Source organism: Triplophysa dalaica, chromosome 8, assembly GCF_015846415.1.
Source record: "Triplophysa dalaica isolate WHDGS20190420 chromosome 8, ASM1584641v1, whole genome shotgun sequence".
NCBI lineage: Eukaryota > Metazoa > Chordata > Actinopteri > Cypriniformes > Nemacheilidae > Triplophysa > Triplophysa dalaica.
In genome coordinates, this window is record NC_079549.1 from 5,797,182 (window position 1) to 5,824,524 (window position 27,343).

General features: G+C 37.6%; 3 protein-coding genes across 5 annotated transcripts in view; 1 reads left to right on the forward strand and 2 right to left on the reverse strand.

The window, feature by feature from the left end:
- The first annotated feature begins 4,987 nt into the window (after positions 1–4,987).
- Positions 4,988–13,794, forward strand: si:dkey-4e7.3 (uncharacterized protein LOC402865 homolog). Of its 3 annotated transcripts, none has more exons than XM_056755776.1 (6): positions 4,988–5,185; positions 11,397–11,581; positions 12,218–12,397; positions 12,486–12,597; positions 12,745–12,881; positions 13,264–13,794. In XM_056755776.1, the coding sequence occupies exons 2-6, from the start codon at positions 11,405–11,407 to the stop codon at positions 13,609–13,611; spliced, it is 954 nt and encodes a 317-aa protein (XP_056611754.1). In that variant the 5' UTR covers positions 4,988–5,185; positions 11,397–11,404; the 3' UTR covers positions 13,612–13,794. The 3 variants fall into 3 exon arrangements, with proteins under 3 accessions (XP_056611754.1, XP_056611753.1, XP_056611756.1); XM_056755775.1 differs by lacking the exon at positions 4,988–5,185 and adding an exon at positions 5,192–5,402; XM_056755778.1 differs by lacking the exon at positions 4,988–5,185 and adding an exon at positions 6,754–6,850.
- A 302-nt stretch (positions 13,795–14,096) lies between these two features.
- On the reverse strand, positions 14,097–16,421 carry LOC130427988 (cytochrome c oxidase assembly factor 5). The gene is made up of 3 exons (XM_056755779.1): positions 15,995–16,421; positions 14,575–14,658; positions 14,097–14,274 (listed from the first exon to the last, which is right to left on the reverse strand). Exons 1-3 carry the CDS (start codon positions 16,094–16,096, stop codon positions 14,233–14,235), a joined length of 228 nt encoding a protein of 75 aa, XP_056611757.1. The 5' UTR covers positions 16,097–16,421; the 3' UTR covers positions 14,097–14,232.
- Positions 16,422–17,730: 1,309 nt separating this feature from the next.
- mgat4a (alpha-1,3-mannosyl-glycoprotein 4-beta-N-acetylglucosaminyltransferase A) overlaps positions 17,731–27,343 on the reverse strand; it is a 48,424-nt gene continuing 38,811 nt past the window's right edge. The window contains exons 9-16 of the mRNA XM_056755018.1: positions 25,609–25,723; positions 25,153–25,283; positions 24,886–24,993; positions 23,687–23,880; positions 22,112–22,190; positions 21,592–21,652; positions 20,912–21,024; positions 17,731–20,607 (exon numbers count right to left, since the gene is read on the reverse strand). Coding sequence (XP_056610996.1) covers positions 20,581–20,607; positions 20,912–21,024; positions 21,592–21,652; positions 22,112–22,190; positions 23,687–23,880; positions 24,886–24,993; positions 25,153–25,283; positions 25,609–25,723 — 828 coding nt within the window. The 3' untranslated portion in view covers positions 17,731–20,580. The remainder of the gene's footprint in view (positions 20,608–20,911; positions 21,025–21,591; positions 21,653–22,111; positions 22,191–23,686; positions 23,881–24,885; positions 24,994–25,152; positions 25,284–25,608; positions 25,724–27,343) is intronic.

The following is a 27,343-nucleotide window of genomic DNA, read 5'->3' on the forward strand; positions in this document are numbered from 1 at the left end:
ATAGTTGCAGATCAGACCTGCACAACGGTCAGGAGAAATTTTGGACCATTCCTCTTTACAAAAGTGTTTCAGTTCAGCAATATTCTTATGATGTCTGGTGTGAATCGCTCTCTTGAGGTCATACCACAGCATCTCAATCGGGTTGAGGTCAGGACTCTGACTGGGCCACTCCAGAAGGCGTATTTTCTTCTGTTGAAGCCATTCTGTTGTTGATTTACTTCTATGCTTTGGGTCGTTGTCCTGTTGCATCGTCCATCCTCTGTTAAGCTTCATTTGGCGGACAGATGGTCTTAAGTTTTCCTGCAAAATGTCTTGATAAACTTTGGAATTCATTTTTCCATCGATGACAGTAATCCGTCCAGGGCCTGAGGCAGCAAACCAGCCCCAAACCATGATGCCCCCTCCACCATATTTCACAGTTGGGATGAGGTTTTGATGTTGGTGTGCTGTGCCTTTTGTTCTCCACACATAGCGTTGTGTGTTCTTTCCAAAAAACTCAATTTTGGTTTCATCTGTCCACAGAATGTTTTGCCAGTAGTGCTGTGGAACATCCAGGTGCTCTTTTGCGAACTTCAAACGTGCTGCAATGTTTTTTTTGGACAGCAGTGGCTTCCTCCGTGGTGTCCTCCCATGAAGTCCATTCTTGTTTAATGTTTTCCTTATTGTAGATTTGTCAACAAAAATGTTAGCATGTGCCAGAGATTTCTGTAAGTGTTTAGCTGACACTCTAGGATTCTTCTTCATTTAATTGAGCATTCTGCGCTGTGCTCTTGCAGTCATCTTTACAGGATGACCACGCCTAGGGAGTGTAGCAACAGTGCTGAACTTTCTCCATTTGTAGACAATCTGTCTTACCGTGGACACATGGACATCAATGCTTTTAGATATACTTTTGTAGCCCTTTCCAGCTTTATGTAAGTCAACAATTCTTGATCGTAGGTCTTCTATGAGCTCTTTTGTGCGAGGCATGGTTCACATCAGACAACGCTTCTTCAGAACAGCAAACTCAAAACTGGTGTGTGTTTTTTATTGGACAGGCCAGCTTTAATCAACACATCCAATCTCATCACATTGATTGGACCCCAGGTTGGCTGACTCCTGGCTCCAATTAGCTCTTGGAGAAGTCATTAGCCTAGGGTTTCACATACTTTTTCCACCCTGCACTATGAATGTTTACATGTTGTGGTCAATAAAAACATGAAAACGTATAATGTTTGTGCGGTATTAGTTTAAGCAGACTGTGTTTCTCTATTGTTGTGACTTAGATGAAGATCAGAACACATTTTATGACCAATTTATGAAGAAATCCAAGTAAGCCCAAAGGGTTCACATACTTTTTCTTTCAACTGTATATACATAACTATTTTACATATTACACCCACATATATTATGTAAACAAAAACTTTCATTCTGCAAACGATAAGTTGCAACTAATCATTACGGTTGTGCAGCCCTATATGTTTGTGTACAACTGAAGAAGTCCTACATCTAGTATGGTATAAAGCAGGGCTAGTCAACTGGCGGCCCGCGGGCGAAATGCGGCCAATCAATCATCTTTACCTTGCCCGCCTTAACATTTCAAATAAGTGGAGAGACTTTAAGAACGTTGTGCTTTAAATGCATGTCCTCCTGAGACGTCACTTTAAAAGTCCTACATTAAATATATTTCCCGCATGCGGTAAGTGAAACTGATGTCCCTCCCAAACGCGTCTTATGACCTTGACATACTCTATAAATTGTACTCAAGATTAACATGAGATAAGCAGAATCTGTCATGCAGATTGAACTGTACAAAGCAGGATCATTTAATTCCTCTACTGATTATGTTTGGTATTATTGTTATTGCCATGGTAATTGTTTTATAGCCAACGTGTGTGTGCATGTGTGCGTGCGTGCGTTTTATATATATATAAAAATATATGTGTGTGGGAGTGCGTATTCACTTTAAACACAAATAATAGAACAGCAATCATGATAATTCTAAACGTTGTCCATTTAAGAAACATGAACATAAATGAGCTGTGTTATACATGCATTATAGGCTATAAAGGTACATAAAAACATAATATTATAAAATATTTTGTTTATAATTTACAGAGTAACCTTGTAGTCCTACAGCAGGTCACCATATCTCACGATGCATGGTAACAGGCTAAAAAAATCTGTTATACCTTCCCCTGTTATACACAGAATAACCTTATTTTTCTTCATATTCACTCTTTTGACATCTAATGCCTTCTGTGTCTTATAATGAAAAGCATTTAGCTGTGATGAGAACAGTGACTGTGGTACAGCAGGTCACCATATCTCACGATGCAGGTAACTTGGACTTTGATTTTAAGTATATTTAAGTGCATTTTCGGGTTTTATTAAACTTAATAAACTTTATTTTTCAAAACAGCAAATGATTATAGAAAAACTATCATGATACATGTATACCTAATAAAAAATTTACCCTAGCAGGTTTTTTTTTTGGCAGTTGTGCTTCCTTGCCCTGCATCCTTCTCCCTACAATAGTGGCAAAGCTCACTGAGGTCATCTGGTCACCAATAAAACAATACAACTTAGTAACGGGCTTCATCTGTTAATCATTGAAAGAATATATGATATTGTGAAAATGACAGAAGTACACCAATAATACCTGTTTCGTTTAGAAGTGTCTTCACCAACTAGCTTCTGTACTCTTCAACTGCAGAATGGTGATTCAAAAATTGAAAAGGCACTTAAGCAAGTATTTTAAGAAAATTAACTATGCTTTATTGTAGTAAAAGTGTAATAGCGATCAATGCTTTGGCTGTCACAGTTGTTTTATGTTTTGTTTGTTTTTTTCCTCTCATTATTAGTTAATTAGTTTTCACTTGTGTTTTGTTATTAGTAAATTGTTCCCTTGCCTGTTTTCACTTGTCTCATAATTAGTTTATCCCCAGCAACTGTTGATCCCTCGTTATATGTTGTATTTAAGTTCTCCCCTAAAGTGTATTCGTTGTCTGCTATTGTTTAATGTCAACGTCTGTTCTTGTTCCTGGTTTCCTGTTAGTTGTAGTTTTTGTTATTAAATCACCTTTTTGATTATACCCTTTGTCTTAAGTTCTTGTCTGTCTGCAACACCCGTGACATTGGCAGATTTAAATCAACTTAAACACAAATACCATGGTTAACAGTTACTGTAGTAAGAATATATTTATAGTGGGGATAATGAATATTTGGAATGCCTAGAGCCATACCCACTAGTGTACTTTTCTCTCAGGTGCTTATTAACATTACCTACCAATGATACAAAAGTTGTTAGCTATTCTTTTTAAAGTGTAACGCTGCTGTTTATCAGCATCTTTGGGATATTCCCCTTTCAAAAGAAAGTTCTTCTGTTCCAGCTCCATGTTACCATCCATTTTGCACAGATATAACATCAGGTGCTGATCATGTTGATCTGCTTTCCAGTGGGTGCAAACTAGCTAACGGAGCCCCCATGTGATTGGTATGTGCGATATTGGGAGATGGGAAGAATATGAAAAATAAAATAAGACGTGATTAAATCATCACAAAATTAATACTTTATAGCTTCAAATGTGAGATTACTAAAAATAAAATGCTGTAATAATTTAGTAATGTAGCATTTGAACGTATAAAGTATTAATTTTGTGATGATTTAATCACATGTCTCAGCCAATAACGTTATGCAAAGCAATGCGGTAAGAGAGGTCCAGATAGTTTTTTAATGCTCATAAAAAAATACAAAACATACATTAAACTGTTTTCAAGTGTATATACAACATACTGTCATACACTAAATCGAAAACATCTTTAACAATAAATTATTATCAATTACAATGAAGTTAACAAAAGCAAACACAGAACGTTCTCCAAATGTTGGTTCCCATTTGGTTATTTTTGGGGAGCAAAAAAAGAATGTTCTAAAAATCAGAAATTGGATACAGGTAAAGCTAAAAAAATAAAATATCATGAAAAAGGTCAATATTTTCTGTCACTCATTTCAGAAAGTGAAACCCATATATAGATGTATACACATAGAGTGAAATATCTAAAGGATTTTGATAAATGTGATGATAATGGCTAACAGATAATAAAAACCAGTGTCTCAAAAATCCGAAAATTACCTCAAAACACCTGCAAGGTTTTCCAGAGCCTTTAAATGGTCTCCCAGTCTAAATGGTGCTTTTCAGGATAAGACATAGAAGGCCTTAGATGTCAAAATAGTGAATATGAAGAACAATAAGGATATTCTGTATATAACAGGGGAAGGTAACAGATTTTTTTAGGCCTTTACTGTGCATCGTGAAATATGGTGACCTGCTGTACCACAGTCACTGTTCTCATCACAGATAAATGCACTTCAGGATAAGACATAGAAGGCATTAGATGTCAAAAGAGTGAATATGAAGAACAATAAGGATATTCTGTATAAAACAGGAAAAGGTAACAGATTATTTTAGGCCTTTACTGTGCATCGTGAAATATGGTGACCTGCTGTAGGACTACAAGGTTACTCTGTACATTATAAACAAACAATTTTATAATATTATGTTCTTATGTACCTTTATAGCCTATAATGCATGTATAACACAAAGCTCATTTATGTTCATGTTTCTTAAATGGACAACGTTTAGAATTATCATGATTACTGTTCTATTATTTGTGTTTAAAGTGAAAACGCACTCACACACACATATATTTTTATATATATATATATATATGTGTGTGTGTGTGTGTATTCACTTTATATAATATATATATATATATATATATATATATATATATATATATATATATATATATTTATACATATATACATACACACACACACACACGCGCGCGCACACACACACACACACACACACATGTGTTGGCTATAAAACAATTACCATGGCAATCACAATAATTCCAAACACAATCAGTAGAGGAATTAAATGATCCTGCTTTGTACAGTTCAATCTGCGTGTTCAGGCACTCACGTCACGTCATCACTCTTAACAGACTTTCCGAAAAGCCCGCTCACAGTAACGTGCACGAGAACAAAGCGCGTTATTGCACAAGATTAAAAAGCTGCGCTCGAGCACAAAGCGCATCCTCGCCTGAATTTACGCTCTTTGCGTAGAGAATTGTCGACAGTGACAACAGCGCCTGCTGCGGTCACAAAATATCACGGGTAACAGAAAATCAAAACTCGGTAAGCATTACAAACATGACTTCAGTTTGTTTTCTGGATTACACGTCTATATGGTGCTATTTTAAAACGTTAAGAGGACGTAACCAGTACTGTCAGATGAACTCAAACTCCTCCTTCACTCACTCGCACAAAAAGAGACAACTCACGACAGCATTAGAACTCTGTTTCAAGATTAAGAGAAGTTGTGTACACGAAACGCATCTGAACCTCACTATAGGTAAGGTGTGAGAATCCTTTAAAATAATAGAAACTATCACAGAAATTTTAATTGATTCAATGTTTATAGTGGAAACTGTAACGGTCTGCCGGGGTTGTGTTGCGTGATAGGTATTTGGTTAATGAGAACATATAGAACACCATTAAATCTTACTAGAATAAAGCTCACAACACAACTACATAACGTTAAACAGTTGAGCTTTCATCGAGCTGTGTGCAAAGAGCAACGCGCTATCAACGCAAAGGGCTTGTGTTCGGTGGATTACACATACTTAGAAACATATGTATAGGACGATGCAAGGCAAGTCGATTTGGATAAATGTAAATGTGATGGTTCAGAATGGTATTTGGAAACCATTGGAGTTTTGTTACCATCAGAGTAAGCACCTTTTGCTGGGGCCACACTAAAATATTTGTTTAAATCTAAGGAGAATTTTACACGGTGAGAGACCATAAACATGAGGAGAGAAAATGCTAGATTTAATCATTTTTCCCCTATAATGTGTGGAGCGCCTTCATGTGATGAAGAATGCACACCGCGCCCCAAAAGATTTTCAAACTTTGAGTCCTGGCTGCATGTGGTCACAGAAAAACTCGCAAATTTTCTCGAGGTTTCAGAATAAGATATTTATTATTTCACAGGAATCATTGTTTATTATATATGTGTTTAATATAAACAAATGTGTACCTTTAATCTTTTATGTAATTTAAAAATATTAATCGTTAACAAAATTGCTCAAGCAGCGCCGTGGAAAGCATTTAAGGTGGAACAGCACTAGATATAATTTTATTGCAACTCAATTATTGTTGTATATATGTCTTCACAGTAATTAAAAAAGAATATAATTAAAGATTTGTGAAAAATAGCTGCTGACATCATCCCTATGAGTCTACGGCTCCCACAACCCACTGGACCTGTTTTTTCTGTTCTACCTTAAAGGATCCGCACAATCGGACTCCAAAGACTACCGTCATGCACATAGCCTAGTTTTTATTGAATTAATCGTTATTGTGATGATAGTGTTTGTAATGCTTTTCACAGAAAATTGAAAGAATAAATATAATCTTTTACAGTCTAGCTATTTTGTATACCGTATCCGTGTACTTCTCTAGTCGTTATATATATCTCTTACGGGTTTTTCTGGAACCAAGATGCGCGAACATCCCGAATGTTTACAATCTTATAATTAGCCTATAGACCCTATATATATATATATATCAATAGGTTGTTGTTTTGTTCCACGTGACAATCAACAGCGCTCTTGTGCGTTTGTCCTCGGGGTTTCTCTCAAGTAATCCCCGCTGGAGACTGTAGCGCGGTGACGTCATGCATTTCGACGTAATGCATGTATAAGTGCGCATGCGCAACGTGACGTACTGCATGGCTTTTTGTTTACTTCCCTATACGCGAACATGTTCAAACAACACGGGGATGGATTCGATTTCAATGTAATTAAGTGATTGGGCATATTTATTTTTATAACAGTGCTGTCTTTGTCATAGTCACAGAGGATGTCATTAAAAAACGTTTAGTTTGTGATACGGGTTCACATTTGAAATGCTATGGATTCTTTTTAATATGTTTAAAAAAGAGCCCTTCAATATATTAAGGCTTGGACATATCGGAGCTTTCAATTTTTTTAAACGTTTTTATAATTAGTATTTTTTAGCTGTGCATTTACTACGTAAAAACATCACCTCGTAGGGTAAACAGGACACACATGCGCAGTAACGAAAGCTTGACCACATATCGCGGGCAGACTGCCTTAAAATCACGACCTCGCGATCATTTTTGAAGATGTCGAAAAAGTTCAGGAGCTATCGGATTGAAACCGTGACATGGATGCGGTTGAACGAGCCGCCTTGCTGATCTATCTGAAATCGACCAATCAGGAGTTAGCCTACTATTTGAACAAATTTGCGTGACACGCTATGATTGATATGATATCTTCCGTGACCACATCAAAACATGCACAAACAGATACGTTATTACCTATTATGAACTATTGTTTTTGAAGAACAAAAAGTCCATTACGTTCTCTGCTCTTGAACCAAATTCTTTGCCATGCCCTTTTTTCTTTTCTTTTTTATTCTCACGCAAGCCAATGCTGCCACAAAGAAAGACAATCCTGTCACGTATCACTGCCTCCGTACACTTCTCAGTTTTTACTCACTCGTGACGTGTGCGTGGACATGGGGTCTGCCGACCATCAGAATTCGCACCGTGTACGCCCGGTTTAAGATAATATTTCGAGCCGTTTTAGATCATCGGGACTTTACCTAAAACTGTCGGAAGGGGATAAATCGGAACGATTATCTTTAGGTGTTGCCCCAGCATTAGTTATGTACAAACTGTAAAAAAATTAGTGGTGGGCATAGATTATTATTTTTTAATCTAGATTAATCTAGATTTAAATGGCTCATTTGAATTCTGCCGAAGGCATTCAGAATATGTGTGCTACCCAAATAATGACTAAAAGTAAGTCTTTGAGAACGGGTTTCTCAAGCCAGGTGGCGCATTAGACCAGGGGCTCATCTCCTGTTTCCAAAATGCATCACAAACTGCTTGAGAAAGCTGTTCTACTATGATAATTGGTGATGAAAATAAATTATGTTCAATAAGATGTACTTGTGTTTACTTTCGCATTAGCTAAGGGATGCTTTGCGTTTAGGTGGTACTTGAGACTGGAAGAGCTCCTACAGTACATTCACATTTAGTCATTTAGCAGACGCTTTTATCCAAAGCAATTTACAAAGAGTGAGGGAGCAACAAGCGACCTGTCATACAGGAGCCATAATACACTAGATCTCAATACAAAGTTACTGGTTTCAACTAAAGCTAGACCACTACCTGTTGAGAGAAAGTTTTTTTTTTTTTAAACCAATTCCGCATTGCACAAGGTGCAAACAACCTTAGTCTTGTCAATGTTTCCATTGGGAAGCTTCTTAAAAATTAATATTCCCTGAAGCAAACCCGGCGGCTTCATAGCTGCATCCATGTTAGCACGTCACGTTTGATGCGGTAATTTCACAGTAACGTTATGTTGTGTTCAGACCAAACGCGAATGGCGTGTCAAGCGCGAGTGATTTATGTGTTAATGCAAAGAGGCAATAGACCTACTTGCGGCGCGAATCGCGCGAATGAAGCCCTGGTTATGAGATGATGAGGCGGCGCGAATGACGCGAATCACGCAAGTTAAAAAATCTCGTTCTCTTACAGTGCAGTTAAGCTGGTATACATCCGCGCTAAAATATCAAGGTCAAAGTCATCATAGCTTGCGTAGTATAGACCCAGCTCCCAACCCAACTTTGAGAATAGATTAACGGCGACATTTTTTTTATCGCGCGATAAGAGTCTCACAACGCCGTTAACGGCCCACCACTAAAAAAAATCTGTAACTAAATGAAGTATTGGCTGAAATAACCAGTATGTTTTCCTTTAATTAACTGATATTTCCGTTAATGCTAAAATGTTATTCAATAAAATGCAAAAAAAAGGTAAAACCAGGGGTGCCCTCAGAAATTATGGGCCCTATGCAGGGCTCCAGACTAACTTTTTTCACCATGAGCACAGTGGCCCCCAACAGAAAATTTTAGGGGCACAACCAGAAAATTTAGGGGCACATACCGTAAATCAACATGCTAACCAAATCTACTAATTTCCACTGTATTACTAATAAATACTTTAATAATAGATGCAGAAATTACAATGTTCTGTTTCAAATTCAGTGTCACATTTTATTCTGCACTTTTGAAGATGCAACAACAAGGTAAACTGACAGCACCATCGCTGTCATGACAGTACATATAGTAAACAAAATACCATACATTCAGAATAAAAAAAGTGCTTAGTAACAAAGTGCTTAGTAACCTTTCGGTCATTTCACAGTTACAATGTGACTTTTTTTCGCCACACCAACCTCTGACTCTGCATCATCATCCGATGGTGACACTGTAGACTCTGGCACTGGTACACTAGCCGCAGGTCGGATGAACGAATCAATAGTTCGCTTGCTCATAGCTCAGACACACGCACATATGTGACCCTGGACGACAAAACCAGTCTTATGGGTAAATTTTTCAAAATTGAGATTTATACACCACATGAAAGCTGACTAAATACACTTTCTATTGGTATATAGTTTGTTATGATAGGACACTATTTGGCCGAGATATAACCATTTAAAATTCTGGAATCTGAGAGTGGAAAAAATCAAAATATTGAGAAAATCGCCTATAAAGTTTTCCAGAAGTAGTCCTTAGCAACGCATATTACTAATGATGGGAAATAAATGAAACTTACACCATTGATTTACCACAGCTTAAACTGTATACACACACAATTTCATAAAAATAATTCTCCAGGAACATATAAAATTTTACACTTGAGCTGGCCACGAGTCATCATTAACAGAGGCAGATCTACATGCTAAGATGATGTTTTGTTTACATTTTGTCAGAGCAAAATTGGCATAACTTTGACATAAACAACTCATGAAAACCACTACTTTGTAAAGAAGGTATTTAAGAACGTATGTGACTGACTGACCTGAACTTTGAAAAATGTTCCCACTCAAGCGGGTTGAATTCTGAGTCCGCAGTGAACACTTTGTATTCCTTCATGGCATGGAGTCGAAGCGATCTAAACATTGATTGAATTCGTCGTCTTCCGGGGCATCCCCTTATGTCAAGCCGGTCTCTGGACATTCTGTATTATCTTCCCAATGATTTGCGAAACAATCATTTACTAGGTTCGTTAAATTATTGCTGTCATTAGCGTTTAGATTGAGCAAACGCGCTTCCATCAGAATCCATGTTTTGAAGCGCGATCATGACGGATTGTGTACGCTGCGCACGTGAGACGCTATAGCAGGCCGTTGCTAAGAGGAAACAGGTTTGTTTTAACACTCTCTATTGGCTTACCCTTGTAATGACATAGAAGAGAGTAGATTAACTTGAAAGCGGAATCTCTTAACTTTACATAGATAGCAAACTTGAATGGGTAGTTTTCATAGAGCGGACAGCAGCGAGTTAAGTTTGTAGGCATGTTTCTGGCCATTTTTTGTTCGCGATATTAAGGGATCGACTCACAAAAATAAAGTTTTGACATATTTAGGGTAGGAAATTTACAAAATATCTTCATGGAACATGATCTTTACTTAATATACTAACGATTTTTGACATAAAATAAAAATTGATCATTTTGACCCTAACAATGTATTTTCGTCTTTTGTCAGAAATATACCCGTGCGACTTACGACTGGTCTTGTTGTCCAGGGTCACATATCAGGTTGTGATGATATTTGTCTCCGTTTCCTTCCCACAGATGTTTACGCGCGCTCGATTATCTCTAGGCCCCTCCCCCTCCACGCATTTTAGCCACTTACAGTGGCCATTTCCTATTCTTCTCACACGCATTGGCCGCCTCACAGACAGGCATCACTCAATGAAACGCGAGTGTGTGCTCGCGTCTCATGAGTATGTTTGCGAGTGTGTGTGTGTGCGTGTGCGAGTGCGAGTGTGTGTGTGTGTTTGCGTGCGTGTGCGCTCGCGTCTCATTGATTATTTCATTGCTCATTTCATTGATCATTGACGTGCCCCTTCCACGTTTAATGTATAAAAAAAAACGGAGGGTGGGGGAGGCAAATTTACTGGTAGCAAATGTGCGACTGGATGTAAAATTCAGTCGCACACTCTCAAATTTTGGTCGCAAAATGCGACCATTTGGTCGCAGTCTGGAGCCCTGCTATGGAAACCAAAATTTCTGGGCCCCATACAAATAGGAAAAAAAAAGGGGGTCTGCTCTTCTGGGCCCTAAATCAGCCTGGGCCCTAAGAATCGTCCTAACCTTCCACCCCTTTACGGCGCCCATGGGTAAAACAACTGTAAAAAAAGTATATTGCACTATTTTTAAGTTTTTTTTTAAAGCACGATCTGTTATTTTGTTCACCCCATGTGGGCTTTGAAGTCAAAACATATTTTTATCTTCATCTAGAAGCCAACATGAAGAAACTACTTTTGGATGTTGATTCTGGGGTGGATGATGCTCAGGCTATTATGATGGCTTTGGCAGTGCCAGATGTACAGATCCTGGGCATCACCTGCGTTAGTGGAAACACTGAAGTAGATAATGTGTGCAAGAATGTCCTGCGCATCCTGAAAGTTTGCAAGCGTCTGGAGGTAACCTGAACTTCCTTGATCACATGCTTTAACTCTTTCAACATTTTAGTTACCTGCTGTTTTCAAGCAAACTAAAATCTTAAATTACATGAGAGAACCTGTATATTTTTTCAGTACTGTCAAAGTTTATATTTTCATATTTAAAATGTATCGATACGTTGTCGCCAGTGGTGTAGTGGTCTCTGGAGAAGTGGGTATACTCTCAACTTTTTAGTAACAGTGATATGTTAGACTATTCTATTTAGTTTACCCAAAATCCGTCAGTAGTATTTGCTCATTGTCACATAATTTCTGCTGCTTGATCTCAGGGAGGAAGGATTATGAAATTACTAAACCAATACTGGCCCACAGACTAGTTAGAGACAACTATGCATTTTGAGTGAACTATTCCTTATTCCTGTAATGACACCTATTCTCTCACTTGGCAAGTCAGTAGTTTCTTTTGTGTCTTTGAACAGCTGATTTGCAACAGATAGCATGGGCCAAAGTGTGCCACTATTATAAAATTAACATGACTTGATCAGGAGCAGTTTGTAGGTATTTAACGTTTTCACTCCGCTTATAACACAATAATGGATCCTTGTCCTAATAACCTGTGATAACCTAATTAAAAAAAAATCTGAAATTGTGTTTCAGATTCCTGTATTCCGTGGAGCATTTAAATCACTCTTGGGTGAGACCATCAGTGCTGGAGAGTTCCATGGGAAAGATGGACTTGGAGATGCCCCAGACCCAGACGCTCCTGGTTTGGATCTCATCCAGGCAGAGGGGGCCGTGTCAGCAATGATTCGAATTGTCAATGAGAATCTTGGGGAGGTGTGGACTGTGTGATTATTGAAACGTTTGTTAATAGATTGATCAAACGTTGCCAGCATTTTACCACAATTTTCCTTGGTTCTTCAAGGTATCTCTAGTGGCCACGGCTCCACTGACCAATCTGGCTTTGGCAGTGAAACTTGAGCCCTCAATCGGCCAGAAACTCAAAGGGCTTTACATTATGGGTGGAAACACAGATTGTAAGTCCCTAACACTTATGTTACATTGTAGGAAAGATTTCAAGAGTTAGAAAGTTTGCTATAAAAAAGGGTTTGATTTACACATCTGGTAACTTTACACCATATATTTTTTCTAATTTAGAGATTAACAACAAATATTTACTTTAGCTCGTGGGAACACCACTATGTGTGGAGAATTCAACTTTGCAGTTGATCCAGAAGCAGCTTACATTGTTCTAAATGAATTCCTTTGCAAAACGTACATTGCAACCTGGGAGTTCACCTGTCGAAGTAAACTACCTTGGGTAAGATCTTCTCTTGATCGTTTAGGCTTACTTGTTGCATTAATTTTAATACATGATGTTTAATTAACAAAGTTTGGGAGGACCACGTGTAAATAATTACGCAGCTACCCATCATTAGCTATTACATCAACCATCCTATCAAATCAAGAGCGAGCTCTATAAATAGTTAAATCGCCTTACTCCTTTCACTCCACATTTTACAGCATTCCTCCTTTTCCCCATTACCCCTCTTTGCTACCCAGGGGGTGGGGGGAATGGGAGCGCTCTGGCAAACACATAGATCGGAGCCCTCTCCCCGGATAAGGGGGAGTGCTCCAGGTTCAGGAAAGAATACAGTCGCCAGAGCCCTCTGCCTGGACACTTGCCTAATTGTCTGTTTCAGGAATTCTGTGATGACTGGCTGGCCCAGGACACGGATAAGGCTCGTTTCATGAAGCAGATCTTTAAGCACAGCATGGAGAACAGCCACAGTGAGAGGGTAGAGAATGAACTGGTGGATGGCCAGGGCTTCATCTCCTGTGATTCATATGCCATGGCAGCAGCCATAGATGAGAAATATATTGTTGAAACTGACCATAAAGCCGTAACGGTAGAGCTTGCAGGCAATTATTGCAGAGGAATGATGGTTGTAGATCATCTTGAGCTTATGAAAAAAACTCACAAAGTCCAAATCCTTAAGAAGGTGGACTTGGAGAAGTTTAAAATGCTTATGATGAATGCTTTAAAATAACTGTGAATTTGTACGTTAGTAGCATCATGGCCATACATGTCATTTTAATACTGTCTTTTTAATACTGTCTTTTTGTAATCAGGGGCTAGGCATTACATTTTTATAAATAATGTAATAAATGTACACGATTGCCTTGTTTTTATGTACGATTCTACGCTTATCTACATCAATAATCATTAAAATATTCCAATTAAAATCCAAGAAATTGTTTCTGAAATCTGATTACATCGAGATGTCCTGAATGCCTTTTTGACACCAGTTCTGAGATCCCTTAATACGAAGCATCAACTAGGCAGTAAGGCAGCTCACTAGTGACTTGAAAACTGAGTAACTGTTTAATCCCATGGCAAGCATTAGTTGAATAAGATGTAAATCGCTTATAATTGGTAACGGTGTGTGGATCCTGAATAATTGATAATGTTGTGTGGAACCTGCCTTATTTTTTAGTGATTTGGATGAGACTTTTCAGTGGTGAGCAGACATTTAATGACATTTTACACTGATGCAGGTCATTGTGTTTCCAAATAATGAGTTTGGATTGTACAATTGGATCTTCAAAGAAACATATGCATAAAATAACTATTATTCACATCTTCACATTAAATAGAAGGTAGCTGTTACTCAGTATCCCTTTCTGCCTCGGAATCGAGATCGTGTGTCCAGCTACAAGAAAGGAAAATATATTTTCAATACATCAAAAAATATTTCACCAATTTGAATTGTAGAAATGAGTCTGGGTAGCTTATAGAACAAAACAGTATTTATAATAAACTGTGGCAATAAACCACTGGCACCAAAAGCTTATAAAAGAGCCTTACTGGTGTGGTACCATGGTATAAATAGGTCATTTTTACCTTGGGGTTTCTATAACTATGACACTGATAGAACCAAGATGTTTTTCTTATTGCGCCAAGTTGTTCGAATACCACATAGCTGAAGAATCTATGCAGCAGATGTACTTACCATGGATCTCTTGCACTCAAAGAAAGCCACCTGCAAGCCTTTGCAATGTCCCTCCTTGAGACACTCGCTGGGCATCTTGCCTTCCTATGACGAATAACATCACAGGACCCTTTAACCTCACTGCAGTTTACAAGCGATTCTAGCGTATTTAACTTAAATACCTTGTAAACCATTGTATTGAATGATTATTGCATGTAACATGTCGTCGCTTTAGAATTATACGTTTCTATCTGCATTGTGAGTAGTTTTGACATATTGAGCTTTAAAGTTTTTGCATTTCATATAGCAAAAATTTTATGAGGAACAAATCTCTTTCATACGAGAAAAAGACAGAGACCCTGAATGTATTTGTAACATTTGTAAATTGAGAATTTTAGAACAGGTCAAAAGCAGATAGAACCCTCTTATTCTGAAAAAATCACTTTCTGTTTAGAATTATAAGGTTCTAACCGCAAAATATTCCATAAAACAATACATTTTAAAGCAACACAAACAATTTACTCTTAATGTTTGTTAAAACATGAAATTAGAGTTGTAATATTGTGTTGACACAGAAGTTATTATATGCTTTATCACATTTATTTCATATTTTAGGATGCACTACTTTTTGTTCAAGTTAAACGTAAAAGACAGTACTAAATGTTTTATCTAGTGCAGGTGTTCGTTTTAGGTACAGGTATATTGTTGGTAATTCAACAAATGATTACAGGAACAATTTTTCGTTGGTTTAGACAAAGCAGCTCCTGTAATAATCTGACCTATAGACTTTTTTTAACGAAAGGTGGGAGAGGTCAAATTAATTCTAAAGAGGAGCATGGCTGAAATAACATGATCATGTTTAATATTGAAATTAAGACTGTTGATATTGTTGACTAATAGGCCTTTAGGGGTTAATATTGTAAAATGTTAGGCATTAATCGCATTGTGAGGGTTTATGTAAACATGGGAATAAAGAAGCTAAGAGTTAGCGCAGCTGGCTAATGTTTTGTCTATAAATATAACAAAAAAACTCCTCAACAAAACCCCAAACATTTTTTTAATTTGAGCTGCTCTCGTTGAGTATTAATAAAACAATCAACCTTGAGGTTTCTTTTAAACATTTTTTTGCGATGCACGGAACCGGCCACATGACAAATAATGTTAATCCTCATTGGTCCGCTTTAGGGCATTCAAAATTGGCTCACAGATAGAACCTTATAGAACCATTTTGTTTTCTTCATAAATCTCCCAAAATGTACACAAAAACATGGCATAAGAATATGTGAATAACTCAGGTTTGACCAAAATGTCAGATAGAACCATATAATTCTAAGGCGACGATTAATCTAAAGCAATTTCTGATGTTTACTCATCTGTTCACTTAAGTGTTATAAAAAAAACATTTCGATTTCACTTTTTTTTGACATGATGATGGTCTTACCTTCACTACACAGTCATGCTGAAGGAGACAGGCTTTAAAATCCTCTCTGATTCCAGCGCAGGCACGCCCATCTTCCTCTTTATCCTCATAATATTTGGGCATTCTGTAGAGCTTTCATCCGAGGAAGTTTCAGCGAAGAATAGAGTCAGAAATGGTGGATAAAACGACAAAACTGCAGCATATGAGTCAAAGAGAAATTGTTATGAAAGCGGCCATGTTAAGTATTACGTACTTCCGGAAGTTGAAGGGAAATGCATTTTTGGGGTTGCCTTTTTCATATTAACCTTAGACAGGTCTGACAGGGACACAAATTATTTGATTTTAAACACGATAGTGAAATTATTCTATGTTCTATATTGATTTCTAGAATGTTTCAAAATCAAAATCAACTTATATTTTGACCAGAAGATGGCGCTTAAGTAACGACATAGTAGGTGTGTTGGATTTGATGCGGTCCTGCGGACACCGTTTGGCGTATGACATGCAAGGACCGCGAGAACACAGATCGCGGCGTGCTTTAGAATTCATCTCGCGTTATTTCGATGCCATTCTCTGACTGTTGCATAATTCAAAAGAACATATTGCACAAGTACACTTTTCAGCCCAACTATTTCACACAAAGTATATATTTTTTCACTTTTAAAGCAGTCTACTGTTCAAAATAAATACAAAAGTAGTACTTGGGAGTGGTCAAACTTAAGTAAGTGTAGTAATTATAACTGTAAGGATAGAATGGAATAGTATTTTAGTTCTTCACTAGGAACACAGATCCATTAAAACGCATACAGCAGATATTGAGGAGTGTACAACAATATGTACAGAACAGCATACAACACATGTTAACCCTTTATTCATGCATATATTATGAAAACCTCAGTCAGGATTGTTGACTGCTCTTAAGGCATGTGAAACAAGATTTGAACAATAATACACTGTGTATAGGTGACTGTGTATAGGATGATGCACCTGTATCCTCTGCAGTGGTCGATGTGTAATGCCATCAAAACCTATGCACATGTAATAAATGATTTTTGAATAGCTGTCCACAGTAGTCAACTGTGTGAAAGGCTTAGAACATTGTAATATAGAGAAGTATAAGTGCTATACGACAGAACGTTATTCCACATATGTTAAACATGCATCTTGTGTCTTTTCATGCTGTGAATAGTGTGGTGTAAAGTTGTGTTGTTCTTAAAATTATTACACAAACCCTGAAGCTTATAATAGAACTGAACTTAATTTAATTGTGGACAATAGTATACTCTGATGGCACATGGATAAAACTGTTCAGGGGTCAGGAGGGGTGGTTTTAAGAGACTAATCTTTCATGGGGCAGCAGGGTAAAAAGGTGGTTGCTGGGGACAGTTAACATATGTTTGCATGTTTTACTATGGCTGGTGAGACCATAATACATTTTTGGTTTCTAAATTTTGCTACAAATAAATAAAACTATGGTCAATAGTGTTAAACCGTGCTTAATTAATTGGTAAAAGGGTTGGTCTTGTCATTTAAATTTACGCTTTCCTGTAGTTCAGTGGTAACAGCATTGCGTGAACAACACAAGCTTGTGGATTCGATCCCAGGGGATTGCACATACCTATGTAAAGATGTGTAGGATAATGCAATGTAAGTCGCTTTGGATAAAAGCGTCTGCCAAATGCATAAATGTCGTAAAAAACACGTCTATTCCCCTAAAATTAAATGAAAGAAAAAGACACTGTGGTTTTAAAACAGAGTTATTACAGAACAGTTTATTCAAATCAATTTCAGAGCAGGAGCAAGACAGATGAAGGCACATGAAAGTCCAGAATGCACCTCACAAGGAGGGAAACGATTCATGTCTGATTCATCTTAAAGCAAGTTTGAAGGGTGGATTTAAAGATGGATACATGCGGATCCCAGATTAAACCACATGAGTCTGGAAACCTGCCACATGAGCGAGTAGAGATCATTGTAGACAACAATCCACCACAGGCGTGGAAACAAGTCATGAACATTAATCATTGAGCACAAATCTGACTTAAAGGCAGCAATATGGCAGAACACTTTCTTCTTTCTTTCACTCCAATGTGATTTCAATTGCCTATTTCACCCAAGATGCGAACAAGAAAGATACAGTGCACTCTACACTTAAATGGAAACATTTAGTCCCGCCTCTCAGGAGAGATCATAAACAAACTGTAAACAAACATGTATGACCGTACATTGGCTTGTTAACTGGTCAACAACATAAACCGGTCAAGTTCTGCAATTCAGATCCAGCCTAAAGTAGTTACCATAATGTGGTAGCGGGTAAATAACAGAATATGTTCCGAAACGCTCAGCTTGAAGGGTTTGACATGAGACGTTTTGACAGGCTGAACGTCATTATAATCTATAATTTTAAAGATACATACAATCACATGAGATGAGAGCACTTTGGAAAATTTGTACAGTAGTTTCCTCACCATCAACTCTCAAAGCCAGCACATAACAGCAAAATAAATTAGAACCATAGGTTTACCAAATAAAAAACCATCCACATCCAATCACCGTGACAAAGCAGAACACATAATATTGCAAGAAGTAATTCACTGAAGTGTTTCTCCATTCATCACCATTATAAATCTATGGTTCTGGTATTAATTTGCTCATGACCAGGAACAGTTGCGAGCACAGAACTTAAACACACCTCTGCAGACCTGGAAATGACAGTTGGTTTTGACGTTCTACACACGCCCATGTTTATTTATAAAATATTTTGGCAAGCTCGAATGAATGGTGCTTTCAGCTCAGCGCCCCAATAGGAGAAAAATAACTCAATTTATTTTCCCAAACACATTTCAAAGAATCCCATAGATACCCCCAAATCAAGTGCAGCTTTTGTCTGGGCCTGGTCATATTAATCTCTAAACGTTCTACAGTCACTCATCTACAGGTAGGTGATACAGCATTAAATACGGCCAAAGAAAAGAATGCATTTCTGAATGCCAAGATGATATTTGAAAGAAAACATTGCCCAATTGACAAAAGGAAGCATGATGTATTCGGTAACATGAATTTGGACATGCCATGCTCTAAAATACAACGTCAATGTTTCAGTCAAATCAAGCACATGACAGAAGTTCTATTGCATTTTAAAGCAATTTGACAACGGGCGCAAGACAGTCCTTTTCCAGGTCCCATGGGAACGCTGGACGTTAAGGCACAGAGGTGGGGGCCTACACCCTTTAGGATTATACAAAGATAAGAACAGACTTGAATCTTCACTCGATTTTGAGCCACAATCACTCAAAAGCAATAAATTCTCTGTCACGTCATAAATTTCCAATGATTATAAAAAAAAGGATTTTCCTGTAAAAATCAATGATTTATCTCAAATAAATTAATTCACCTTCATAGATCGTCATTACAATAATAACAATAAAAACATCTATATATAAACCTTCAGATTGAAAGTCATGATTGACTACTTGACGATAAACTGACACAAAGGAAGAAAAGACACTTTTGTTGACAAGTTAGAGGTCGTATGATATGCTGCCTGTTTTTTTTTTAGAAATTGGCTTTCAAATTTTGGCAAATTAGTTGATAAAATAAACTGGTTTTCTACACATTTCAACAGAATGCCAAATATCAACAATCTAAAACCTAAACACAAAAAAAACTTCTCAGAAGCAATTTCTGCTGCCCCACTTTTTCACCTCTCTGTTGAAATTCAGCCATGGTTATCTGACCATGGGTTTGAGGTCAGTTATGGTCCATGTGTACTGAGAACATCTTCACCAGTAGGACACATATTTTCAACAGCATTAGTGCAGCGTAGAATCCTTCATAACAGCAATGATTGCAATTTCTTGTGACACAAACCCAATGTCTGGAAAAGGTTCGTCGAAAAGTGTCGTTTTCTGTACAGTAGTAGTCACATTTACACAACAGAATTCAGAGAAGAACAAAGAAAAGGTGAAGTTGGAGGGGTGAAGATAAATCATCCATATATAGATCCCATAAAGTCACTTTCTCTTAAAAACTGCAGCAGAAGGGTGTGTCAAGCAGCATATTCCATCTCCGGTGACCAATGACGGCCTCAGCTAGCGGGGAGACATGTCGGTAGTAACTAGGGTTGGGCCGATAGTCGATGCCATCGTCCGTCGCCGCTGTCTGATAGACATCACAATGGTGAGCCAACATGGTGATTCCAACTAATGTTTCACTTTTGTATCTTGACTGTTTACTCTGTGCTGCAAATCACTTCGTAAACAAATAATGAACAAGGCTAAGGGGCATGTAAGCTTGCTCTGTACAGACTGGCCTGACTTTATAACTGTATAGCTCTTGCTGTATAAAGAGGACGCGTAGTTTGCGCAGCACGCGTTGTGTTAAGAAAACATGTGTGTCTGTGCTATGTAAAGCCGTTCAGGTCATATTTTGCCATTAACCAAACACCCACCCTTTCCATACTTTGCAACCTGCGATGTATAAAGAAGACGCATGTCTGCACAGCCCACGCTGCGCACGCGCTGTATAAAGACGGCGCGTGTCTGCGCAGCTAACATTGTAAAAAGACGCGCTTCACTTTATAACGCTTCAGGGCCCAATCCTTGTAGTTACCCAGGTATCCTCTTGATGTGAATCTAAAAAACAGAAATCAGAAATCATGGAATTATTCCCACAAAATCATGCCAATGTAAATTCAAAACAGGTGCAAAATGCTAATTTCTGATATTTGGGACTTAAATGATGCTTGCTTGCTTGCTTGACGTATCACATATTGAAATCAATTGTTCGTCAAATTGATGTGTGAGGCAGTGTAAACATGGAAGTGATGTAATTTACTGCTTGATGCCTTATATTAACTACCGATGTGGTAACATACTGTTTCTATAAGTGATCCATGTCTTAAAAAAGAGGAGTGTAAGACAAATACAATACACAAACCTCACTAACAATAGCCCACACAGCAGAGTCCTTCTGGACAGACAGACGTACAGCCACCACAGGGTTGAAAGCAGGGTCAACCGTCCCCTCTGCCACTCCCTTCTCAAATTCAGCTGAAAAGAGAGAAACATGGTCAGTTAGTGAGTTTATGAACAGCAATAATGTCCTTCTTTTACCATCAGAACGTCACATTTATTCACTGTAATTGTGTAAAATATTGACTGTTATTGTGAATTATTTGGCTGAGCAAGAAAACTGAGTTGAACAAATGTGTGTCACTGCATGTCATTAGATGTATTTCTATGTTTGATGTATAAATCTCAATTTCAAAAAATAGATTTTTGTTTTGTGGTTCCGTGTGATAGATCTGATAGATTCTACTATATTGTTATTGCTCCAAAACGATACCATAGTGTTGTACCATCTTGTTCATACGGCAAAACTGATGGATCTAACTATCCTTCAGACTTGGTTGTCCGAGGTGACGAGGTGATGTTATAAAAAATGAACAAAGTTTATTGTAGAGAGAAACAGTTTCAAATTACTTGGCACTGTCTGTTTGTTTGCGAGTGTAACACCAGGTCTTGTTTCAAAAACTGCTATTCCATCCCTGCACGGATCATATTTTCAATCATTTACTACAAGTTCAAAACTGCTGCTGTCAGCATGCAATAACTCACCGATTTTATAGAAGCGGTCCTCTGTTCGTTTGTATTTCTCTTTGGTCTTCAATTCAGTGTCCTGTAAGAGATTAAATTCTCATTTAGGTGCAATTACAGAGCTTTCGTGGGGGCCACTACAATATAATATGATAACACATTTATAAAAAAATTTGGAAGCAACTTAAGTAAACTTTGATCAAATTATAAGTGGAACCAAGCACAAACTCATTTACACAAACTTGGATTTATTACCGATCTCATTTATTCCCGGAAAGTCTACGGGAACAAACATCAAAGTCAATTTGAAGGTGTTTTAAGATGTGTATCACTGCAGGGTGGCAGTAGACGGCCTCATTACCACAATCGCTCCAACCTGATACTAACTAAAATAAGCCAGGGTAACAGCATACACAGGAGCCGTATGCTAGATATTGCTGTCAGTTAGCCTGCAGTTAGACTCTGACAAACTTGTCACCCCAGGGCTTGTCTGAACGTTTAAATAAAACTGTATTGATCCAATAAAGTGATTTTTTTTTACCGTGACGGGCAGGATCTCGACTGTAGTGTTCTCGATTTTATCTCCAGGGTGCTCTTGGTTTCCGCTGCGAAAAAGGAACCTGCCAATGATAAGGCTGATTGTAAATGAACATTCATGTTCTGGCACAAACTCACGAATATTTATGAACACGCGTGTACGGATTGTACACGTGCACACACCCATTTGCAGGACATTAGAACATACACACACACGCACACACACAGAGATAAAGGGTCTCTACATGTACGCTGTTAAATCTAGTCACACATAAGTAGATGGAGACCTCATCTTGTTAGCGGTGATTATTCTCAAACACTCTGAATGGGTGAAGCCCATGTTAAATAAGGAACATAAATGGCTGCATGTTCTTATAACTATCTGCCTCCCTGTCTGGGTCTGTTACTGAGATACGTCTCAGTCTCCCAACCTATCTTAGGTCCTGTTTATACCCAAATATGTATCCTTTTCGAAAGGGTCATAAACCTGTCAACAGGTTTTGAATGACATGAGGGTAATTAAACAATGGCAGAATCTTTCTTTTAACTATACCTCAAATTATTATATTTGTTATAAATGTTACTGCATGCAGATTGCATATAACAAAAAAAAATCCTAATAAACAACGACAACATGCATTTGGCGGATACTTTTATCCAAAATATGTGAGTAAATTTAAATGAAAATGTTTTGATACATATGTTTATTTCCGTTAAAATTAGCATATAACTTTTTTGCATAAAAATTTACATATATCTTTGTAAAGTCCATGTTTTTAGCACAATAGATCTTTGACAGGTGAGTGGGCAATCCTTTATTTCGGTCCAGGATACACCAGGCAAGTTTAGCTTATGCTACAAACACAATGTGATCATGAGCTTTTTTGAATACCTCTGAACATGAAACCGGAAGTTGGGGAAATGTATTGAACCAGGTCTCATACACTTTCAAAAAGTAAGAAATGCTATTTTATAGTTATAGACGGTTTCAGTGGCAACAACATAAACGTTATGTGGCGTTTCCGGTAGACCCTCCCCAAAGAATCAATAAGTGTAGAGTAATTTTAATTTCATTTAATACTATTAATATACAATAAAATATTAATATTCATTAATATTCATTTGATATAAAATAAATGGCTATAATCAAACACAGACTAGAAGTTAACTTCCGGCTAGGCACGTACGTCCTTTGAAACCGTAAATAAAATATACATTTGTTGAACATTTCCTCCATTACATCACTCTCTCTCCCTCCAGAGGTTTGTGTATGCAGCTTCTTATTTTAGAAGCTTCTCATTAGTCACCTCCACAACGAGAATTGCAGAAGTGTGAATGGCGACTTCTGGTTAGAGCTCTCGGAACAAGTGTGAACAACACTTTTCGTGAAGTGAGAATTAAGTAAATATTAATATTTCATTACAATACAATTTTACACCAAATTAAAGTTAAATAACCTAAGCACTGTAACAGCTATATTCTCTATATTCTCTATATAAACTTCTGAATATTTGAATCCATGTCCACCTGTACCTCCAGCCATTTACACAAAGCCAGCACAGAAGACATGGCCACTGACCTTTCTATGTTGACCGGTCGATCAAACTTAAACAGAACGTAGTCTCCGGCCATTGGATTGATTGCCCAGAAGAAATCCTCGCCCATGTAGGTCCTCTCAAGCGTGTGGCCTTGATACACTTTAAGAGAGGTGGACACTTCAGCCGGCGGGTTCACATGAATCTTATGCAGTAGAGGTTTCAGGAAGTCTTTATCCTTAGAGAGCAGAAAGCAGAGGAAGTTATGACTGCGGCCAACAGGAAGTGCTGTCCGGCATTAATACTGTACTTATAACAGCAAACTGAATGTCAGTGACTCAAGCAGAGATATAACATGATAAAAAAAAGATAACAAAAAGGCAAAATATGTTTGTATGCCACTTCAGCAAAGTCTGAAAGCCATGGTTTACATCTGGTCTAATCTTAGGTGGTCCGATCAGAAGTACAATGTCACAAAAGGGTGTCAACCGTTTCAAAACTGTTTTATGGAACAGTTCTTCAAAAACACATTCAGAGGTAGTCAGAAACGCATGTGATCATGTTGTCTACTGTAAACCTTGATAACAGGACAGGACACTCCTATGTAAAATCATCTATTGCACCAAAACACAGATTGTCAACGGTAGGCATGAAACAATTGAATAAAAGTGTCCTCTCTAAAAATAAGTGTTTTTTTCTTATTTGTATTATCCTTTAATTTTATGTAATTTTTATTCCAAATAATTAATTTTATTTACAGTATTTAAAAAAAACACATCCTTTTATATTATATCATTTTTATTAAAAATAATATTTTTTTAAAAACAATTATAGTTTAAATTTTGTTCAAAAGTATTTTGCTTTAAATTAGATTCAAGTGTTTTAGTGTTGTGTAGAACACATGTTTTATTTTGCTTTTATTGGAGTCGGGATACAAACCGGGGTCATTTGTATGTCACTACAAGCGATACTTAGTATGTTGTATGAGCGGTATGTCACATGATCAACAAGGGTATGTTGTTTATAACTGAAATAAGAGCCTCTTCAATTGATATCCAATAACAAGCGGTCACAGGAGAAGCATTTGAGATGCATGTTACTACCGGATGCAAGCGATATTGTGTCTTGGCTGAAGACCAAAGACAAATGTTTTTGCCGGGTGTAAACATGGTACAAAAGTTGAGACAACAGTAAACTGGTTAAAAAAGATAGTAGCAAAGAAAACTTATGAAAAAAGAGTTACCGTGAGCTTCTGGATTTTTCCAGCAAGGGAGGAATGCAAACCAACGTGCTGGAATAAAGAGGGCCTGAAACGAATGCGCAGACTAGACTTCTGCCTCTCACAGTGTTTCTAGAGAGAACATTGCAAAGTGAGAATGACAGACATGTAAAATATGAGTAATAAGACACTGAATGTGTGTGTATGCTGGACAGAGGTGAGTAAAGTTGTGTCCTGACACACCACGGTAGAGGTGTTGAACAAAAATGGATTCAGCAAGTATTGACTCACAGCGTCTTTCTCAGGGTTGCAAACTTTGACCCATAGTATGTGATCCAGCAGCCAATCAATGGGCTTCTCTTTGTAAAACATGAAGATAAACTCCACTATGAGATTTAGATCTGGGGCTTGGAACATCTTTCCTGAAATTGGGAAAAACGGACTTGAACAGACTTGAACCCTAATCTTAATTAATGACAATAAACTGTCTAAATATATTGAAGTAGTAGTAAAAAAATGTCATTGTTTACACACTGAAGTTGTGGAACACAAAAGGAGGAATTGTGTCATTTTTTTGGTTGACAACCTGCTCTGAATGTATGTTTTGTTCACCTTTCCTTTTGTGTTCCACAGATTAGTCACACATTGCAACATAGCAAATGATACAAACTAGCTATTTTCTGGAGTAGCTCATATATTTAAAAAAATCACAAACAATAATAATAATTTTTGAAAAAAGACACACACCAATGAAGCCCAGCTGTGAGAACTCAAGAATCATCCAGTCCTCACTGGCGAGTTGTAGGGCAAAGTTTTTCATTGTGGCAAAATAGTTGGGCTTGGCAACAATATCGTCCTCCAACTGAAAGAAGAACAGCAACAGGTGAATCCTACAGAAGACATCATACTGACACAACCTGCACATACTACAAACATCACCCCTCTAACTAACAATCAAGCCGAGGAAAGAGGGAAAAAACACACATGCTCCATCCGCTAATAAAAGCACAGCCAAACAAAGTTAGCGCATGTTCTACAACCTTGTTGAGTAACAAAATATGATGAAAGCAATACCTTTCCCCTCTCCTACGACAGCACAGTGTGTATACAGAGCACAAATACATGATGACACTGGAGAGGTTTATTGGCAAAGCACAAAACAAAACAAAATGAATGAAAACAACATTCACAGACAGCCACACAGAGAGACAGACAGGAGCGTGTGAGAATGAGACAGACATGATTGTATTTACAATGACATAAACAATATCAGATGAGGGTGTTTTTTCTTTTTCTTGGGAAAATGTGAAAGGTCAGACGACATTTAATGCAAACGCATAGAAACTTAACCTAAGGACCATGAGAGTGAAGTAAAAGATGAGGGGGATATATTACCTCTCACATCAGGATGTCTACAGAAGTTTAACATTGTTGTCAATGCCTACAAGTGTACCATATGAAACCGTAAAAACTACATTTGAAACCAGAAATGTCTGTTAACATTTATGCCGTTCAAGTTTATTAAAGTCCCTGTGAACTGGAATTTGCAATCGTTTTATCTCCGTATTTTTAAGCATTTCAGAGTGAAATTGAATTTTGAATGAGAAAAATGTGTCTTTCTCTGCGATATGATTGGATATATAAAAAACAGCCGTTGCATTTTAAGATGGAACTGACAGCAGACTGACAGTTGAAAGAAAAAGGTAAACAGATTTTTTGAGGGATTTTATTTTATTTAAATCAGCTAATGAACACTGCTGTCACAACGTCACAATGTATATTCAATAAATATTAAATAGAGATTTGCTTGTTTTTAAGTTTGTGTTTAATCAAAGTTTATAGATATTAACACCATCACTATGAATGGGGGAGACACAAAGTCCAAAAAAGTCCCGCCTTCCAGTAAAAAGAGCCAATTGCCAATGGATAAAGGTCGGGGCTCTATACAGAGTCTTCTTATGAGGTGCTTGCCAACCTATGCACATGATGTATGGTTTGATTGTTGGTTGCAAATGTCGTTTAATTGTGGGTTCAGCCAGGGATTTCAGGGATAGACCGAGATAGCAACGACTTGCCTTAAGGGACTTTGGCTTCATGCAGCATCTCTATCGACCTTATTTTTGAATGCCGGAGTAAACGATGTGACGTACTTCCTTTTTGTGTTAAATCGTCCGTATTATTAGCCGGTGTTCTGCTAGTTTATGCTACCCTATCAAATTTTGCTACCTCCATACAAAACAGGACTAACCTCCTCCCCCGACCCAACCCTTACACCCAAGTTACCCAACCCAATCACAACACATAAACAATATCAGGGTAGCACATTTCTATGGGTAGTATAAATTGTCAGAAAACCCGGCCGGTGAAAAACAGTAGAAGTGTGTCACCGCGGGAGCACGCTCAAATCACTTTTAAAACAGCTCTGATTCATATTTTTCACACCCGCAATGTATTACACACAGGGAGGAGGAAGTGCCCTGAT

What these genes read in the sequence shown, in the direction of transcription:
- si:dkey-4e7.3 (XM_056755775.1), top strand. Translation starts at nt 5,201, where the DNA reads ATGACTTCAGTTTGTTTTCTGGATTACACGTCTATATGGTGCTATTTT. An exon ending in GCATCTGAACCTCACTATAG is followed by an intron (nt 5,403 to 11,396) that starts GTAAGGTGTGAG and finishes ATCTTCATCTAG; the next exon opens with AAGCCAACATGAAGAAACTA. An exon ending in AAGTTTGCAAGCGTCTGGAG is followed by an intron (nt 11,582 to 12,217) that starts GTAACCTGAACT and finishes ATTGTGTTTCAG; the next exon opens with ATTCCTGTATTCCGTGGAGC.
- LOC130427988 (XM_056755779.1), bottom strand. Translation starts at nt 16,096, where the DNA reads ATGCCCAAATATTATGAGGATAAAGAGGAAGATGGGCGTGCCTGCGCT. An exon ending in AGCATGACTGTGTAGTGAAG is followed by an intron (nt 14,659 to 15,994) that starts GTAAGACCATCA and finishes TATTCGTCATAG; the next exon opens with GAAGGCAAGATGCCCAGCGA. An exon ending in TTGAGTGCAAGAGATCCATG is followed by an intron (nt 14,275 to 14,574) that starts GTAAGTACATCT and finishes CCTTTCTTGTAG; the next exon opens with CTGGACACACGATCTCGATT.